The sequence below is a fragment of the Coturnix japonica genome, chromosome 19 (assembly GCF_001577835.2).
Source record: "Coturnix japonica isolate 7356 chromosome 19, Coturnix japonica 2.1, whole genome shotgun sequence".
NCBI classification, from domain to species: Eukaryota; Metazoa; Chordata; class Aves; order Galliformes; family Phasianidae; genus Coturnix; species Coturnix japonica.
The window spans coordinates 125,902-143,780 of NC_029534.1; the positions used below are offsets into that span (position 1 = coordinate 125,902).

A 17,879-nucleotide genomic window follows, 5' to 3' on the forward strand; every position below is an offset into this window, starting at 1 on the left:
CAACGGCACGAGGAGCACAGCCCATCCGTGCGGCGAAGGCCTGGCCACAGGGCCCGTGTCTCCTCCTGCCCCACAGAGTGTGGCAGAGAACAGGCACAAAACAGGCACAAAAACAGGCAGGGAAAGGCCGCACTTTTATTACGAGCTGTTCGTTTTGTATCACAAGTCGAACCCGCCGTGTGCTGCAGGTTCCCCCGTTGCCCCGTTATCTCTTCCTGCCACACACAGCAGTCAATGCTCTCCTGGCGCTGTGGATCTGCTGTTCCAGCCGCTCCTTTGTGGTTCTGCTGCTGCTTCTCCTCAGCGCCGCCTCCATCTCCTCCAGCACCGCGCGGTACCCGGCCGTGTTGTGGAACACACGGATCGCACGGTCCCCGCAGGACACCAGGAAGCGGCCGCTGGTGTCGAAGGCCAGGTCTGCGATGTGCTGCGTGTGGACACCAACGAAGCGCTCCTCCTCCTCCCCTCTGCGCGTGTTGTACACGGTGATGTTGGTGCCGCAGGAGATGGCCGCCACGTGAGCGTCAGGGGACAGCGCGATGCGGCACGGCTCCGCCACATCACAGCTCCCCGTCAGCAGCAGGTACGGGTCCTGCTGCTTCTTGTACTCCACATCCGTGTCCCAGAACTTCCACGTCCCGTCCTTGGAAACGGTAGCCATCCTACAGGCAAACATAAACCACACGTGACTGCCAGGAAGGTGGGTCCTACTTGTTCCCTCTTCGCATCTACAAAGCAGGAATCCTTTACTTTGTGGACAGATACTGGTTTTGGAAAACATGAGCCTGCATACGTGTGTACACATAGGGCCGTCATCCTCCCAGAGCAAGGAGGATGGTCACCCAACAGGAGGAAACCCACAAGGAGGATAAGGACGGACCACAGCAGTGCTTGGGCACCCAGGGAGCACCCGGGGCCGGGATGGGCACAGGTTTGAGTATGGATGGGCAATTCAGGCACACTGGGAGGTGTGAGCACACACATCCTCAGGGTATCCTCAGGCAGTGTTAGAACACACTTACCGCCTCGAGTCATTAGAGAAGGCGAAGGAATACACGCCAGCAGTGTGGCCTTTCAGCTCAAAAGCCCTGGTCACTTCCCGGAAGTCACCTTTCTTGCCAAAACATACTTCCCAAACCTTCACATCGGGAGTAAAGCCACACGATGCCACAAACCTGAACAAAATAAAATAGTCTATTACAAAGTATCACTGTGGCTGGGTTATAGGGTCAGCTCCACAGCCACTGCACCACTGAGCTTCCCACTCAGCAGCAGCAGCCTGAAACACCTGCAGGTTCCTCACCTCCCGCAGGGTGATACAGTAGCATAGGCATTGTTCATCTGGTTAGTGTTAATGCTGGCAAGGACTTCACCCTTGGGGCTCCAGATCAGGATGGTAGTGTCACTGGAAGCTGTCATGATAAACTTCCCTGGGGGGAGGAAGAAAAAGGCAGAGATGAGGAGAATTCCTAGGCCTAAAGCTGCCATAGTCACCAACAGCTGTAATGGTTCCTAAACAGAGAAACTTGTCTCTGCATCAGAACTGTCAGGAAACCAAAAGCAGCACCAAAGCAGCAGCACTTTTCTCCTGGCACAGAGCACAAAGCCGTGCCAACAGGCCCATGGCCGGGTATGTACCAGTGTTCAGTCAGGACTCAGCAGCTCACAGCTGCCAACCCAGAGCCCCCCTGAGCTTCCACCCGGCACCTTTCAGATCCTACTTGCAGAGCTCAGTGCTACGCTCAGTCAATGCAGCAGACTTTATCAGGTTGTGCTTTAACCAGGAGAGGTATCTAGCTTTCAAAGTCAGGGATTACAGACTGGTAGATGATTAGAAGTCACACTACGTTTGTCCTGGATTACTGGTGGCGTCGCATTTTGGATATTTGCTTGTTTCCACTTGCTGTGCTTTCACTTTTCATCTCAGCACGGACACTGAGTTCAAATTTATCTTCAAGCTACTTGTTACAGGGTTTCAATTTTCACTCCTGCAGCCAAACAAAGACCTCAGTTAAAAATTCATGGACTTTTCTCTTACAGAGTGGAACGTGCATCCACCCGCTGCCAACTGTGCGCTGCCACGCAGCTGAAGCACGAATCCACCAAGCCTCAGCCATCAACATTCACCCTTCTCAGGCTGTTCTAGGAGATACCAAGGGCCAGCCTACGCTCCTGAACCTGTCAACTGACTGCAGCCATTTCTCACTGGCTGAAGCAAGAGCAACAAGCCAGACAACAGTGATGCTCAATACTGAGACCACGACTCTTTACAACAGTGTCCCTGAGAGCCTAAAATAAGACACTGCAAATCAGGCAATTCTAAGCTTCCTTAGAGATTTCTCTCCTCAAATTGTTTTCCAGCTTACTCAATAGTAAACAAAGGCTAAGACACAACAACTAGAATAACACAGAATCGAGCAGGCCTTGATCAAGTCAAGGACTATCAACATGTTCAACCCAGCGGCTGTTGCTCAGAAAGGAAATCCAGGTGGGTGTGGGGGCACAGCAGGGGAGCAGCTCACCTGTCTCTGCGACTCCCATGTTAATGACGGGAGCTTTGTGCTTCTTTGGGAAATCCTCGGAGGATGGTGTGAAGGTGAAGCTGTCGTCGTCCTTCTTCGTCACTTTATAGACACGAATTGTCTCTCCGTTTGCCAGCCAGACGAGGAGCGCCCTAAGTGGAAGGACGGGAACCGAGCCGTTAAGCAGCAGGTTGCCGTGGTCGGCCCAGCTCCGGTGTGTGAGTTACCGGTCACCGTGGGGCACCTGGGGGAGAGGTGACACATCAGTTGTTTTATGAGGGCTCGGTACCTGCCCTGCGGTAGCTCCGTCCCTTCCTCTGCCCTCAAAGCAATTCAGCAGCACCGAGCTGCCTCCCCCGCAGCTCCCGCACCCCCCTTATACCGGCCGGCAACGCGGGTGTTGTGACACCGCCCCGAGCCCCGCGTTAAGGCGGGACGTCCCGCATCGCGCCGCCGGTGCCACACGGGGTTCCGGCCCCACCTGCCGTCGGGGCTGAAGCGGACGAGCTCGGCGTGGTCCAGCTCCACGTTTCCCCGCACGCTGCGGTGCTCGCGCGCCGTGAAGTCGCGTGTGCTCCAGAGCCGCACGGTGCGATCGTCGGCGCAGGACGCCAAGTGCTTCCCATTGCTGCTGAAGTGCAGGCAGCTCACAGCGCCAACGTGACCCTGCGGGGAGCGGCCGTCAGGGCCGGGACGGGACGGGATGGGACGGGACGGGGGGCTCCAGCGGGACGTGGGGGCGGCCGGTACCTTGAGCGCGGCGGCCAGCAGGCGGTGCGTGAAGCCGGGCTCACGCTGCGGCTTCTCCCTGCGCGGCCGCGGCTTCGCCCTGCGGGGACTGTCGGGGCTGGAGGCGGCGGGGCCGGTCAGCACCGGGCCGGTCAGTGCGGGGCCTGCGGGGAGCGGGACTCAGCGGGGAGCGACCGCGGGCAGGGCGGAAACGGAGCGGTACCCACAGCCGTACCCACACCGGTACCCACAGCCGAACCCACACTTGTACCCACTCTCCCGTCACCCCGTGCCGTACCGGTGGCCGTTCTCCCCGGTGCAGCCCGGCGCAGCGCAGCCGCCACGAGCAGCGCGGCCACGAGCAGGAGCAGCCCCAGCCCCAGCGCCGCCTCCATGGCCCGACAGCTCACGGCCGGGCGGGGCACGCGCTGCGCATGCGCCGACACACGGCCCCGCCCCGCCCCTTCCTGGCGCGCCTCTCGTTTGGCCCCGCCCCCTCCCACGTGACCGCGCGTGGCCGGAAGTTGCGGCGGCGTGTTTCTATGGGGGCGTTAATGGCGCGGCCGGTACCGGGCCGGGTTTATGAGGGCTTTAATGGGGCCGGCGTATGGCGCAGCTTTAACGGGGCCGGTTTATGGCGCAGCTTTAATGGTGTCGGTTTAATGGTGTTGCTTTATGGTGCGGACGCGGCCCGGTCCCGTGAGCGCCGTCTTGTTGTTGCGGTGTCCCTTTCCTCCTTCCCTCCCGCCGTCCCGTCCCGGTTGTCACGTGTTTCCGCTCCCGGCCGCAGCGCGCGCCGCCTGCTCGGGGACACGCGCGGGGTCGCTGAGGATGGACGTGGAGACGCTGAGGAGCCGCAGGGAGCCCAGGATCGCTGCGGGACACGGGGCACGTCACGGACCGGACCGGGCCGGCTGCTCCCACCCCCCGACCGAGCGGCGCCACGTACACGGCCGGAGCGCGGGGAGGGAGCAGTGCTGCTCCAGCCAGGCCAGGGACGTCTGCGTGAGGCTGTCCATGCTGCTGGTGGACACCGTGCTGTTAAAGGACTCGAACAGGGGCCGGATGATGACGCTGAACTGTTGGAGCGGTTAAGGACGAACGTGGCGGTGGCCGCGGTGCCCTGTGTGCGGCCAACAGCGATCCTGCCTGCACTGCGCTGTGATGGGCGCACACAGCACAGCACAGCACAGCACAGAGCACAGCACACAGCACAGCACAGCACAGCACACAGCACACAGCTCACAGCGCACAGCACAGCACAGAGCTCATAGCTCACAGCACAGCACAGCACACAGCCCATAGCACAGCACAGAGCTCATAGCTCACAGCACAGCACAGCACAGAGCTCATAGCTCACAGCACAGCACAGCACACAGCCCATAGCACACAGCACAGCACACAGCACAGCACAGCACACAGCTCATAGCTCACAGCGCACAGCACAGCACAGCACACAAACACCCAGCTGAAACCATCATGTTCCTGGGTTTGCATCTGATCCTTTCCCAACCTCTAACCGATGGCTGCTGCATCTCAGCGCCAGTTCCAAAGTTATTGGGAGCAATTGCCCGTGTAGCAATGCCCAGCTCAGTCTGGGCACTTCAATCTGCTCCCCAAGGACTGACCGTTTATTCCTACCCTGCTGCTCTCTAGTAACAGAAGTTTCTTCTAAGCATCTGAGCGTGTCCCCTTCACGTGTCACCCACAGAACGTCTTGAGCAGCAGGGATCCCACACAGCTGGGAGGGGAGGGCGGACCTGGTGTGTGGTGGAAGGGGCACTGAGCATCCAGTGCTGACCCAAAGGATACGATCCAGAACTTCCAGTTGTGCAGCGTGGAGGAGCGCACGTAGTCGTCAAACATGCCGCGCATCTGGTCGAAGCGCTGGCGCGTGATGGGCACCCCGGTGGCTGGCAGCTGCTCCTGGCACAGGCTGTGAGGCACAAACAGTTCTGTGGGGCCACGGGTGGGAGCCTGGGGCACACGGCAGCTGCCCCACGTGAGAAGAGGAGCCCGGTGTGCCGCAGGGCTTGGTGGCTCTGCATGTTTCAAGCAGGCAACACCTTGTGCTCCGTGCCCCCCTACTTGATCGAGCTGTTGAGCTCCTCAATCTGCTCCCGCAGCCGCTGCGCCTCGTCCTGGAGAGCTGCCCGCTCCTGCTGCAGTTTGCAGATGTACTCAGCAGTCTTCTGCAAGGTGGTGGCCTTGCTGACCTGCAGGGTGGCAGAAGTGGGATGGTGCAGGGAGCCTCTGGGATGAGTAGGGCACAAGGGGCTGTGTGCCCCATTGCTGAGCCCTGGCATCAGGCTGCAGCCCTTAGGCACCACAACGTGCATGCTGGCACAGCCCAGGACCGTGTCATCACTAGGCAATGTTCTGTGTCCCTGCACGCCTGGCGCCAGCCCATGCAGCACTGTGTGCTCACCTTAATGCTGGGCTGGGCACTCAGCGTGCTCACCAGGCTGTGTAGTGTGTCAAAGCCCAGCTTGATGTTGAAACGTCTCTTCTGCTCAGCAGAGATGTGTGTGATGCGCCGGTTCTCCATCTGCAGGCAGCAGAGATGGCCTTGGGCCTCTCCCTGCATTGGAGACAGGCTGGCCCCAAGCATTCATCGAGCGTGGGGGTGAGTGTGGGGGGCAGCGGGTGGGGGTGCACGTGGAGAAGCTGCCCCTGTAAGAGGCAGCACTTGTTCCCACCGTACCTTGCTGGAGTCAGGCCTGCCCCGACGGGATGAGGGATGGTGCAGGGAGACGGTGGCACTGGGTGGTGGAGCAGCTCCTGGGGACACCTGGCTGGGCTTGGGCCAGTCACTGCCTGGGGGAGTAGAAGGGTGCACTGGAGAGAGCGTGAGCACTGCAGCGCTGCCCTGGCTCTGGGGCAGCAAGACCCTCAGCTGACGGCCCCGTGTCTGACCACGTCTTGTTGCCCCAACTAATCCCAAATCACTCTCATTTTTACAAGACATGGGAGCATTTGGGACATGAAGTTTTAAATTCCCAGCGGGGTGGAAACCACCAGGAGAGTCCTGAGTGCAGCAGGGCTGCGGTTTGCAGCACTCAGCTGGAAGTGGAAATGAGCTTCCTGCTCCGGTCTGGTTTCTGTGGGTGAACGCAGGGCGCTTCCTGCCTCCAAACCCGGCTCTGGTTTTCAAAACCACATTCTGACACTTTGCTACGTTTTGTATTTTCCTGTTTATGGTTTTGCCCCCAGAGAAGGAGCCAGACGAATGTTCTGTGCCCTCCCCAGCAGAAAGCAATTGCTCTCATTCAGGTGGGTAATTAAAAGCAGTAGGAATAAAAAATAAATTGAACTTTCTCAGAAAAGAAACACCAAACACTAAACCCCGTGTTTGGTTCAAACTCCCTGCAGGAACCGGGGCATCCTGCGGGCACCCAGACTCACCACAGACCAATGTTGGGGAGAGCCGCTCAACCTTGGGGACACGCAGCGACCCTGGGGCTGCACCTGCCTGCAGCACAGGCACCTCCTGGGAAGGGCTGGAGCCAGGAGACAGCACCGAGCTCAGCTGGGCCACTCTGGGCAGGAAGACGTCAGGAACATCGGGGACATTGCTCTGCTGCAGAGGGAAGGCAGAGGGAAGCAGGAGGGAGGTTGGGGCAGCGCCCCATGCACGCCAGGTTTACACAGCCCCTTTGGTTACTCAAAACCCGCAGTGGGACCAGGGAGGGAGCCCCACAGGGCCCTGAGGTCTCTCCCAGCTCTGCCATTTCTCTAATTGGGGCTGACTCCCACCCGGCCTCACTCTGAGCTCCTGCAGTACCCTGACCTCCAGCCCCATGTACATCTAACTCCATTTTGCAAAGGGCTTCACACAGAGCTGCTTTCTCTCCTTGTTCCCCAGCAACAGGAAAGTAATTCCCAGCCAAAGGGAACAGTCCCCAACCTGGAGATAGGTGGGTGCTTACCGGAGAGGCCGGGGACGCGGGCATGAGCGCGGGGCCATGCATGTGTGGAGCATCGAGGGCTGGCTCCTGCTTGGCTGCAAGAAATCAGAGAGCAGAAGGGCCCTTCTGCGTCGGGCAGCTGGTGCTTGGGTGACATTTTCCTGCCCCATGGCAGTGCCAGCCCCGAGCTCCAGCCCACATGTCCATCTGCCCCAGGGAAGGCAGTGACGGCTCAGGGAGCAGCCCACCTCTCCCAGCAGCCCTGCACCCCAACACCGCCACCCTCAGTTCCCCTGTCACCCCTCACCTGTGGCCAGCAGCTGGGTCAGGCAGACGTTGGGCACTGTCAGGTGTGGAGGCACAGGAGGGTCTGGCGGCCTCTTTGCCTTGGTGGCCTTCACCTTCGGCCGCTCACCCAGGGATGGCCCTTTTGGGGTAGCAAACCTGGGCGCAGGTGGCACGGCGGGGTGCAGGTGCTGGGGCGCAGCTGGGCTGGGGTACCCTACGGGCACCACGTCCATGGCGTAGCCCAGGCCCGGGGTGTGCTGGGCAAAGCACGGCACGGGCAGCGGGGATGCAGGGTGGGTGAGGAGCGAGGGGCTGGGCGAGGGGGGGAAGGGGAACTTGGAGTGGGGCACAGAGGCGGGGGAAAATGGCGGCTGTGAGCCCAGCAACGGTGTGCCAGGGGCCTGGCTGGGGGCGGTGTAAGGGAGACTGAGCGGCTCCGTGCCGAGGCACTTGCTGGGGAAACCATACTGCAGCAAGGGCTTGGGTTTGAGCTGGGGGCTGAGGCAGCCAGGCACAGCGGTGAGGGGCTCGGGGGCCAGTGGGGGCTGCTCAGGGCCAAAGAAAGCACCGTGGAGGCTGAGCTGGGTGGCATCACCGGGCTGTGGGGCACACGGCTGTGTCAGGAGGGGTGGCTCGGGCACCGGCAGCCGTGGGTCATGGGCCAGGGTCCCGCTCACCTGGAGGAGAGGGCTGGGTGGGAGTGGGGCATCGGGGCCGGCGGGCACGGTCCCTCCATTGCCATAGAGGGGCTCAAAGCAGGGTGGCTCCTGATAGCCCAGCGGCATCTGCGCAGGCAGCGGCCGATGGCCAACGAAAATATCTGTGGGGTGAAGCAAAGAGATGGTGATGGGCAATGGGGGCCTGGGGAGTGCTTCAGCCCCTGGAAAGGGGGATGCAAGGTTGGGGCGTGCTGGAGGGAGCTGCATGCCGTGCCTGGCACTGGCAGGGACTTGCTGGCATCACGTTCAATTGGCAGGGCTGGAACAGCTCCTGGCTGTATGAGCAGATTTGGTGCCCTGGTTGTGAAACACCAGAGCTTCACATGGCTGGAGGGAAGAGGCAGCTCGTGCACAGCCCAGCCTGGCCATGCACAATGGGACAGGAAAACCCGCCCAGGAACACCACCCAAGGGTGGAGACCCCATCCCCAACACCCAGCTGAGGCCGCATGCTCTGGCTGCTCTCAGGGATCTGGTCTCTCCCTGCATCCCCACAGCCAGCCCTGAGCTGTGCAGTAGCTGAGCCCTTATGCTGTGGGGCAGTGGCAGAGCTGGCAGATGTGGGGCAGCCCTGAGGACTGTCCTGGAGTCACAGGGGACAGTCCCACTGGGGTTGGGGCAAGTGTTGGCCTCCCAGCCCCAGTCCTGCTGTGCGTGCTGCCTGTGGCTAACCACATCCCATGGCCTTCCCGAAGCCGAGCCCCGTGACCCAGCCACGACTCCCTCTCCCTTCCTGTCTCCTTCCCACAGCCTCAGTGCTTCCGCAGGCCCAGACACCATGGCACAGAGTGCTGCCTGCTGCCTGGGGCATCACCTCCACACTGAGTGGGAGTGCTGGGTGGGTTTGCAAGCAGCTGCCTGACACGGGGTCTGTATCCAAGCAGCTTCTCCAGCTCATGAGCACTCACACCTCCACTGTGTGTGCTCAGCTGCCCTGAGCCCTTCTGAGCTGCTCCTGCCCATTCTGTGTGCCCCGGGTGCTGGCCATGCTATAGGGCTCCTGCAGGCTCTGGCACAGGCTGCCTTGCCTGGGATGCCCTGGCTGGAACAAGCAAAGCCTCTGGGACTGGTAACTTTTTGAATCTACACCTGAGGAACAAATGCACGTGCAGAGGGAAATGCCATGACCAACCCTAATCGCACCTGCTCTGCTCAGCCCTGACATGGCCCTTTCTCTCCCAGCCCTGCATGCAGTGGCTGCAGCCAATGTGCCCTGGCTGGGGATGGCATTCAGCTATATACCCCTCATGGATGGGCAGCAGCACTGCCGCCCTGCTTCTTCCAGCCCACAGCTAGAGGCAGTTGGCCGCTATCTGCACAAGCATTCCCATGCTCATAATGGCCTCCAAGGCGCTCAGAGCCTCCCAGCTCCACCATCCTTCAGGGCAGCAGCTCATCCTCCTCAGAACTGAACTCTTCCTGCTCCCAGTGCCACCCAGACTGGGGCTGGGACACACCGAATGCTCAGGAGCGCTGCAGAGCCACATTATTGACAGCAACATTACAGAACCATGACACCTGCCCTCCAGAGCTGGCGCTTGGTTTGCACAGGGGCACAACTATGCATGGTTAGCAACCCTAATGGTTGCTGCCTTCACAGGGAGTGCAGCACCTGGCTCCACACTGCACCCAACCCTCATCTGTGCCCACGCTATGCCATCTCCTGTGCACACTGTGCCATCTCCTGTGCACACTGTGCCATCTCCTGCTGCTGGCACCAAAGCTATGCATGCATTTATAGGCGTTTCTGATGCCCAGCTCTGCAGATTCGATTCCTCTTGTGTTGCTCGCTGTGCTGCCGCAGTGGGTGGCAGATGCTGCCTGGCACAACAGCTGGAATCCCCCCGTCCTCCACCTCTCCTTTCCCTTCCCCACCCTGCAGCTTTCACCCCTGCTCCTCTCCGCTCACACTGCCCTGACCCACTGCCGAGCTGTGTAGTGCAGCCCGGGCACGGTGCCACCCGGGGGATGAGAGCCTATGTGGTCAGCACCCCATGCCTTCAGCATTCTGCTCCAATACTGGGTGCTCTCCAAAGAGACTCCTGTTACAGAGCCTGCTCCCATGGCTGGGACACTCCGTTGTTGGCCCTTGGCTCTGGGAAAGCACGGCAGCACCATGGGGTGATGCCACCCCGTCAGCCTGGCCCCAGGGCCCCAGTGAGCAGTGCAGGTCCTACCTGGAGTGCAGTGCCAGCAGCACGCAGGTACTGGGCTGGGCTGCTCCCTCGTCTCTGCCATCGGGGCTTCTCCACCCCCCCACGCTGCGCTCTGGCACCCACTGAGGACACGACGTGGTTCCTCATTTGGGGATTGGCCTGTGCCTGCTGACTGACAGGCACCAAGCTCAGTGACAGTCCCCAGACACGGCGATGGCCCCGTGACCCCACTGGAGTCCTGAGCCCCTGCTCTGCCCTGCTGGCCTTGTCTGTAAGGCACAGACCCAGGATCCAAAAGCCCTGCACACACCGGCGGCAGAAGTGGCTGTGGGGACTTCCCTCAGGGCTGGGTGCACTGCAGCTCTGGCACACAGCGCCCAGCGTCTGGCAGCAGCCTCTTCCTGAGAAGGGGCTCTCCATCCTCTCACCCTACAGCCCTGTGGCCACAGCAGCAGCCCTGCACAAACCACAGCTGCACCTGCACATCGTGCAGCACAGTGACGGCGCTTCGTCCCAGGCAGCACCCCGGGGAAAATGCTCATAGAAGCACGTGGCTTTGGATGGGCACCACGGTGCCATGTGCCATTCCCTGCTGGAGGCCGGGCTGTGCCGCACTGTGCTCACGCCAGCAGCACCAGAGGGAACGTTGCCCATAGACAGAGATACTGGGGCTGCTCTGTGTCACCGTCAGGTGCTGCTTCAGGGCTCAGAACAGCCTCCCAGCTGCAAAGGACCTGCAAGGGGAAGGACACTTCTCAGGTGTCGTTCTGACCCCTTTGGGGTTTGCCCACGGTTCAGCCCACAGGGACGTGTGGGGGCAAGAAGTCGCGATGGCTGCACCCCTGGGCTTCCCAGCTCGGCACACCAGGCTGCCCCATGGCTGCCCTGCTCCCCACCAGCATCTGGTCTTGCATCAGCCGGTGGCTGCGTGGTGCAAGGGCCTGTGCTTCCTCCAGCAGAGGGAAGTGGGAGGTGGAGGCGGCTGCAGTGGCAGGGCAGGAGCCGTGGGCAGGCTCTGTGCAGGGCACGGACATGCTCTGAGGGCTCCCAAGGCCGGGTGCTCCTGAGGCTGCTTGCGGGGTCCCACCCTGCACAGTGCCCGTGCCACCGGCTCCAGCACATCTGAGGCCTCTGGTGTTTCGTGCATCAGCGGTGCCTGGCCTGGCACAGCCCGTGGGTGCCCTGCACAGGGCACATGTGACAAGGACACATCCTGACTGACTGCACAGCTCATGGACACCGCTCTGCTCAGTGTCCTGTGTCACAGGCAGGTCCTGATGGTAGGAGGACTGCAGGAGCAGGTGCTGCCAGGATGGCTTGCTTGTCCCCTGCTGCCCCTCAGCAGCCCTCTGCCTGTCCTGGACACCACCAGCACCACATCTGATTTTCAAGGCCAACCTGGCAGCAACTGTGACCTCAGAAGACACAGCACAGCCCATCATGGGGTCCCAGCACCCACCAGCTGCTCTGCAGCAAGAGAGCAGTGATAGGACAGTGGTACAGAACCTGCTCCATAGAGGTGTCCACTTTCTGTGGGGATAACTGTCCTCTGCCTGCAGCCAAGCCCAGGTGGCTTCACTCTCCTGATGCAACTCTCTGCTGGCAGAAGCCCCTTTCCACAGCTCCCAGCCCCTCCCTGTCCCTCTGCTGCCCCTGCGTGACAACAGATGTGCTTTATGCCTCCCCCGCAGCTCCTGCTGCTTCCAGGCCAGCTCAGCTCCATGTTCGACTGCAGGGTGTGCAGAGCTGCACAGATATAGACCAGCTCTTACCTGATATCTCCATGGTATCATCCAGGCTGGGCTGCAGAGGTGCCAGGTCAGGCTGGATCATGTCAGCATTCCCAATATATGCTGGAAGACAGAGCTGCAATGTTAGGGTGCTGCATCCCCAGCTCCCCACCTCAGGGCTGGCACTGCTGACCTCACTAACAGCCACCCACAGCCTCTCCCTGCGGGTCGCACCCTGCCCCACAGCACAGCGCAGGGACCATCCTCTGGGGGTATCCCATTCCCACCATTCTGCCCAGCAGCTTCTCAGGGGCTTCGTGCAGGGCCCTCAAACTTCTGGGCAAGGCTGCAAAGCCAAGAAGTAACAGTGTGCCAGGACTGAGCTGTCTGCCTGATCCTCCTCCTCCTCCAGCAGGAGTGCGGCCCCATGCGGGTCACCTACCGTCCTCGGGGAGCTCCTGGTGGGCGCTGGGTATCTGCGTCATGGTGAACAGGGTGTCAGAGATATCCGAGAGGAACGTGTCCAAGTCAAAGTGCTGCCTACCCCCCGGCTCCTCCTCCTCGTCCCCCAGCAGCATGGGCACCACGTTGCAGAAGAGCTGGTTGCACCATTTCTCTGTCGGTCTCCAGGCATCCTCGTCCTGCACGAGATGGTGCAAAGGAGCCGGTGGGCACTCCTTGCAGGCAGTGCCCATGTCTGAGGCTTCCAGCTCGGCTCACTGGTGCTCCCAGAGTCAGGCAGCACCCCAAGTGCCTTCCACAGCCATTGGGGCCATCACCGACCATGGCTTTCATCTGCCCTTCTCCCGAGCTGCCCAGGGCAGGGATCTGCGCCTCGTCCCACTGTCCCTGCCTGCCCTTCCCCATCACACTCACCTGCTTTGGGCTGCAGAGCTCTCCCTCCCGGCTGGACTTTCGGAGCTGGAAGGAGAAGGAAGCCTGGACTGGCGGCTGGCAGGGCTGTGTGCAGGGCAGCTCAGGCTCCGGCCCAGGCTGCCCCTGCTTCACATCTGCCCCCAGCACTCGGGCACAGCGGTGCAGGGCTGCACCCCTTTTCAAGATGAGGAGGGAGGAGGCTGGCACGGCGCTCCGCCCCGCGGGCAGGCAGCCAAGGCTGGTGCCACCTGAACCAGCACCAGATTATCGCGGCTGGGAGTGACACCGGGGTGACGCTGGGCCACCAGGCCTCGAGACACGTGCTGCCGGGCTGAGCCGCGGCTGCCAGCGAATCCCAGCCCAGCTCGGGCCCGCAGCGAGTCCCGCTCGTCCCACTGCAGCACGTGCACGGCAGGTGCAGCGCCGGGCACAGCCCTGGCAGAGCCGCACACCGGGCACAGCCGGCTGGATCCGGGCTGCTGGGGCCGGGAACGGGGTCACCGAACCCCGCCACCATCGCTGTGGTACAACCGGCAGCTCCACTTTGGGCACCATGATGTGCCACCCCACAACCAGGGGCAGCAGGGCAGCGCCGCTCACCCGCTTCTTGTAGTAGGTTCTCCACTTGTGGTACTCCCTCATCACCACCTCGATGCGCCGTTTCCAGTAGTTGCCCTCCAGCACCACGGCCTGGAGGGGCAATGCGGGTGTCACGGCCGTACGGCACCACGGAGCCAACCCACAGCCCCACACCCGCAGCCCACGCCTGCCCCAGGTGCCCCACGGCCGGGACCGCTGTCCTCAGGACACATCACCAACACTTTATCGCTCAGACTTCATGAACACAGCAGCCAATGATGGGAGCTCTGCTGCCCTCAGCTCCTCACTGTGCCCTCCACACCCAGATCCAGCTGCCATGACAGCCCACACTCTACCTCTGGTTTGCGGTGCTCGTCAGCCTCCGACCCCTCCAGGGGGGTGATGAAGCCACACACTGGGTTCTTCCTCTGCTCCACATCTGCCCAGGGGAAAACACAGTTGGCTTTGTCTGCAGCTCCCCCTGCACGTGTCTGGGCACTGCTCTGACGGTGCCTGCAGGGCTGGGCACACACTGTGCCATCGCAGGGAGCCGGGTGCTCAGCTGGGAGCAGGCAGTGCCCCATACTCACACTGGATGTACCACGCTCTCCAGATGGCATTGTTAAGGCGGATTTTATCCCGGCAAAGCAGCCGCTGCCCCTTGAAATTCTTCCACTTCGGTGACACCAGCTTCCCACTGCAACACCGAGCAGAGGAGGAGCTGAAGGGGACCATGCTGGGACCCCCAGCACAGCCCCAGTGTGAGAGCTTTGCTGATCCTGCAGGGCCTCCAGAGCCCCAGGATCACAGCATGGCAGGCAGAGGAACTGATTGCCCAGAGCTACAGATACAGCTCTGAGCTGGGAGTCCCCAGCTGCAGGGATTCCTGACCCCGACTGCTCCCATGGCTGCACCAAAGCTGCTCCTGATGGGCAGCATCCTCACGTGGAGCGCTGTGCGTGCACTCCTCCCTAGTCAGAAGGTTGTCCCTTCATGATCTCTGTTCTGCTCTGGATTCCTGTGCATGCAGGGAGGAGGAGAGGCTGGGGCTGCCTTGGTAGGTGTTCCATACCCCATGCAACATCTCTGGAGCACCCAGCAGGTGACAGCAGGGCGTCCTCTGAGAGCTCAGCACCGCTATTGCTCTGCCCCATCCCTGCAGTGCTTCTGTCAGGGCTCCCCCACTGCTGCTGCCAGGATCCTGGGGCTCCCTGTCCCTCAGCTCTGCAAAGTGGCTTTTTTGGCGGCTCTCCTTGCTACAGGCAGACACTCCTGGGCTGGGAGGAGCTCAGAGCCGTGTGGTTCCCCCAATTACTGGTGTAGGAACACATCTGTGGGCCAGAGCTCTCACCCTCAGGAAGGACCGGGAGAGACGTTCTGTGCCCCCAGGCCAGGAAGGACCCTGTCCCCACCACTGTGGCCTGCAGAGGGTTAAGGCCCCGTCTCTGCACTGGCCATTCCACTATCAGCAGGGATTTTGAACTTTCCCCATGGCACAAAACAAACAGCGTGGCGTTGCCAGGCAGAGGAGCCAATGGAAATGACGGCCTTCCCCAGCACGTGGCCCGCTCCTGCTGGTCAAGGCTACCAGCCACACTCCTCCCTGGTGCTGCCCACGCTGCCCACTGGCTTAAAGGAGCAGCCTGAGCCCACAGCCCTGGCCCCGAACTGCAGCAGGGTGCGTGGCCCTGCATGGGGCTGGTGGGGCTGCAGTGTGACACTGCACCTGGGGCTGGGAGGGAGATGCCTCTGAACTGCGCCGCAACCTGCTTTCTTCCCATTAATGATCCTTTCAGTTTTGGAGCTTATCAGGCTGATCTTTGCACACTGGTTCGCCTTGAAGGAAGCCCCACCCTTTACTGAAATTCTGTCCAGAGGAGATGGATGTGAACTGCACTGAGGACTGGGATGCAGCAGCACTCTGGCACAGGGCAGGTGTCCCGCTGCCCTGCAGGGGTGGGATCACAAACCCCACTGCTGGCTGTGGGACACACAGCTCAGCCTGAACCCATCCTGGCACTGCAGCCAGCAGCCCCCGTCTGCTCCATGATGCCTTCAACGTGCCCAGAAGTTCAAGCGTTGCAGCCCTCACTGTGCAGTAAAATTAGTGTTTTGCTCCATGTCAGCACCAAGAGGAGGGGCAAGGAATGAGCTGGAGAGATGCAGGGCTGTGCGAAGGAAATGGGCTGTAGCAGGGGGAGAAGGCGAAGGGATGGTCCTCCTTGCCAACGTGAGCCCCCCTGGCTTTCCCTCGCAGGAGCAGTGCACAGCAGCAGAGCCCTTCCTTGTTCTGTGGCAGGAGGGGAAGCGCCGGCCCCAAGAGGGCTGAAAAGTGACCATTTCTCAGTCCTGAGCCTCCATAGGAGGCTGAACCTGAGCTCTGATTGGAGTGACTCTCTTTTTAGGGTCCTGGAAAGCTGCAGAATGTGATGTCTGTGAGATGGAGAGGGGCAGCATGGAGGGACAGAAAGGCATCCATGAAAGAGAAGAACCAAGGGGAGAATTTGGGTACAGTCTAATGGCAAAATGTCCCCAGCTGGATTCCATTACCCACAGCTACCCTGAATCCAGGGCCAACCAAGAGCTGCTCCCACGGGTGCTGAACAAGGCAGCTAGGAGACACTGCTGATGTTTCAGGCTCTGGGTGGCCGACAGGGGTGCCATTAACACTTCGTAGCTGTTGTGGATCCTCCTTGCCAAGGGCTGCCATTCAACTTCAGCTACGGTTTGTCACAGTGATGGCCCTGGGGCTGCTGCACAGAAGACACCTGAAGGGAGGGAGCCATATCTGCAGCATAAGGTGTGGGTGTCATACAGCTCCTGTCCACTCTGCCTCCCAGCCACTTGCCCCTCTCCTTTCTGCCCGGCAGCTCTGGAGCTCAGGGGCACATGAACGAATTGCGGGCAGCTCCAGCCCCGTGCAGCAAGTGGGACAAGTGTGGGGCTGGGACTGCAAAGGGAAGTGGGGCTGCCCTGTCCATCAGTGCCACCCATGCATGGCACCAGGGTTACTCAGCTGGTGACACCTTGGCTGTCAGCCTGGTGACGAGGAACGTGACCATGGGCTGTGTCACCCAGTGCTGAAGCCCACCCCATTCCTGCACAGCTCTGGTTGCACCAGCACCTGAGAGTGACCTCACTGTGCTCCATGGCAGAGGGAGGCCAGCAACTGAATGAGACCCAGTACGGGACCAGGAGAAAGGCAGAACTTCCCGCCTGCTTTCCTTGGGTCTGTTCTTACAAACAAGAGGAGATGCTGCCCCAGGATTTCAGGGGAAGTTTTGGGAAAGCTGTGCCAGGTTCTGCTGTGAGGTGCAGAGAATGCAAAGAGCCTTCGGGCCCTGGTGAAAGGGGGGATGCAGTCACGGCCCGGGCACTAATACACAGGAGGCAGGTGCCTGCTGCCACCAATGGCCGAAGGCCGAGTGCTGCAGGCGGTGATGACGGCTCTGCTGGAGGAGAGTGGGAAAGATGCTCCAGGACAGGAAGGAATTCTCAGCTGGCTCCATCAGAGCTGCACCAGCACCAGCTCCTTCCCCATGAACCTCCTAGGATGTTTTGTGAGCAGATATCACACCGCAGCCCAACAGAAGATGGGGATGCCATCCGTCAGTTTGCACATAGCAATTAGCAGCGGGGCAATTAGCAGCACGGCCATACACCCATACAGGTGGGCCTCACAGAGAGCTGGGAGCAGCGCGTTGCCCCTGGACTCACCTGTACTCCAGGCTCATGCACTCGAAGAGCCACGTCAGGGTCGGGTCAATGCTCCGTGGATCGGCCGCTGAGGGCTCTGCACGGCGGTGCCGCCGGTGGGGCGGTGCGTCGTGGTGTGGGGATGACACCATGAAGTGCCCGCTGTGGATCACCTGCGACGGGCTCTGCCGTGCGGTGCCAGGCCCAGCACCACCCACAGCCGCATCCTCAGAGTCAGAGTCAAAGTCAGAGTCAGGTCCTGGCCCGGCCGGGGGCTGCGTGAAGGGGGCAGCCAGCCCCAGCTGGGCCTGTGCCATCGCCCAGCGCTGTCACACCGCTGGAGCCCTCAGACATGTGCCGCAGCACCCGACCCGCAGCACCACGCCGGCATCCAGCCGGCAGCACAGCCTGCACGGAACACGCTGCTCTGCTTTGCTTTGCTCTGCTCCGCTCCGCTCTGCTCTGCTCCGCTCTGCTCTGCTCTGCTCTGCTCTGCTCTGCTTTGCTCTGCTTTGCTTTGCTTTGCTTTGCTTTGCTTTGCTTTGCTTTGCTCTGCTTTGCTTTGCTTTGCTTTGCTCTGCTGTCTCCCCGCACGTCGCCCGCCAGCACCGAGTGCCACGTGGTGCAGCTCAGCCCGGCTGTGCTGGGTGCCCAGGTGAGCCGTACTTATAGCAGCA

General features: G+C 61.1%; 2 protein-coding genes across 4 annotated transcripts; both read right to left on the minus strand.

Annotated features, from left to right (window-relative positions):
* Nucleotides 1-115: 115 nt before the first annotated feature.
* On the minus strand, nucleotides 116-3,685 carry TBL2 (transducin beta like 2). Its single transcript, XM_015880987.2, has 7 exons — nucleotides 3,550-3,685; nucleotides 3,273-3,415; nucleotides 3,004-3,188; nucleotides 2,523-2,674; nucleotides 1,304-1,430; nucleotides 1,023-1,175; nucleotides 116-662 (listed from the first exon to the last, which is right to left on the minus strand). The coding sequence occupies exons 1-7, from the start codon at nucleotides 3,644-3,646 to the stop codon at nucleotides 206-208; spliced, it is 1,314 nt and encodes a 437-aa protein (XP_015736473.1). The 5' UTR covers nucleotides 3,647-3,685; the 3' UTR covers nucleotides 116-205.
* Nucleotides 3,686-3,825: 140 nt separating this feature from the next.
* MLXIPL (MLX interacting protein like) lies at nucleotides 3,826-17,676 on the minus strand. 3 transcript variants are annotated; one of them, XM_032448377.1, is made up of 17 exons: nucleotides 17,224-17,676; nucleotides 14,097-14,203; nucleotides 13,863-13,945; nucleotides 13,528-13,617; nucleotides 12,928-12,972; nucleotides 12,494-12,692; nucleotides 12,094-12,174; nucleotides 8,125-8,267; nucleotides 7,467-7,704; nucleotides 7,181-7,254; nucleotides 6,657-6,831; nucleotides 5,956-6,068; nucleotides 5,680-5,832; nucleotides 5,340-5,467; nucleotides 5,064-5,187; nucleotides 4,201-4,330; nucleotides 3,826-4,125 (listed from the first exon to the last, which is right to left on the minus strand). In XM_032448377.1, the coding sequence occupies exons 1-17, from the start codon at nucleotides 17,517-17,519 to the stop codon at nucleotides 4,016-4,018; spliced, it is 2,289 nt and encodes a 762-aa protein (XP_032304268.1). In that variant the 5' UTR covers nucleotides 17,520-17,676; the 3' UTR covers nucleotides 3,826-4,015. The 3 variants fall into 3 exon arrangements, with proteins under 3 accessions (XP_032304268.1, XP_015736472.1, XP_015736471.1); XM_015880986.2 differs by having other exon boundaries at nucleotides 5,680-5,799; nucleotides 7,467-8,267; XM_015880985.2 differs by having other exon boundaries at nucleotides 7,467-8,267.
* Nucleotides 17,677-17,879: the final 203 nt, after the last annotated feature.

Coding starts and splice junctions, on each gene's coding strand:
- TBL2 (XM_015880987.2), bottom strand. CDS start 3,646: ATGGAGGCGGCGCTGGGGCTGGGGCTGCTCCTGCTCGTGGCCGCGCTG. Junction 3,416..3,549: donor ACCGGGGAGAACGGCCACCG/GTACGGCACGGG, acceptor CGCTCCCCGCAG/GCCCCGCACTGACCGGCCCG. Junction 1,431..2,522: donor CATGGGAGTCGCAGAGACAG/GTGAGCTGCTCC, acceptor TCCTCCCCCCAG/GGAAGTTTATCATGACAGCT.
- MLXIPL (XM_015880985.2), bottom strand. CDS start 17,519: ATGGCACAGGCCCAGCTGGGGCTGGCTGCCCCCTTCACGCAGCCCCCG. Junction 6,069..6,656: donor CTCCCCAACATTGGTCTGTG/GTGAGTCTGGGT, acceptor CTACTCCCCCAG/GCAGTGACTGGCCCAAGCCC. Junction 4,126..4,200: donor CCTCCCCGCGCTCCGGCCGT/GTACGTGGCGCC, acceptor CGTGTCCCGCAG/CGATCCTGGGCTCCCTGCGG.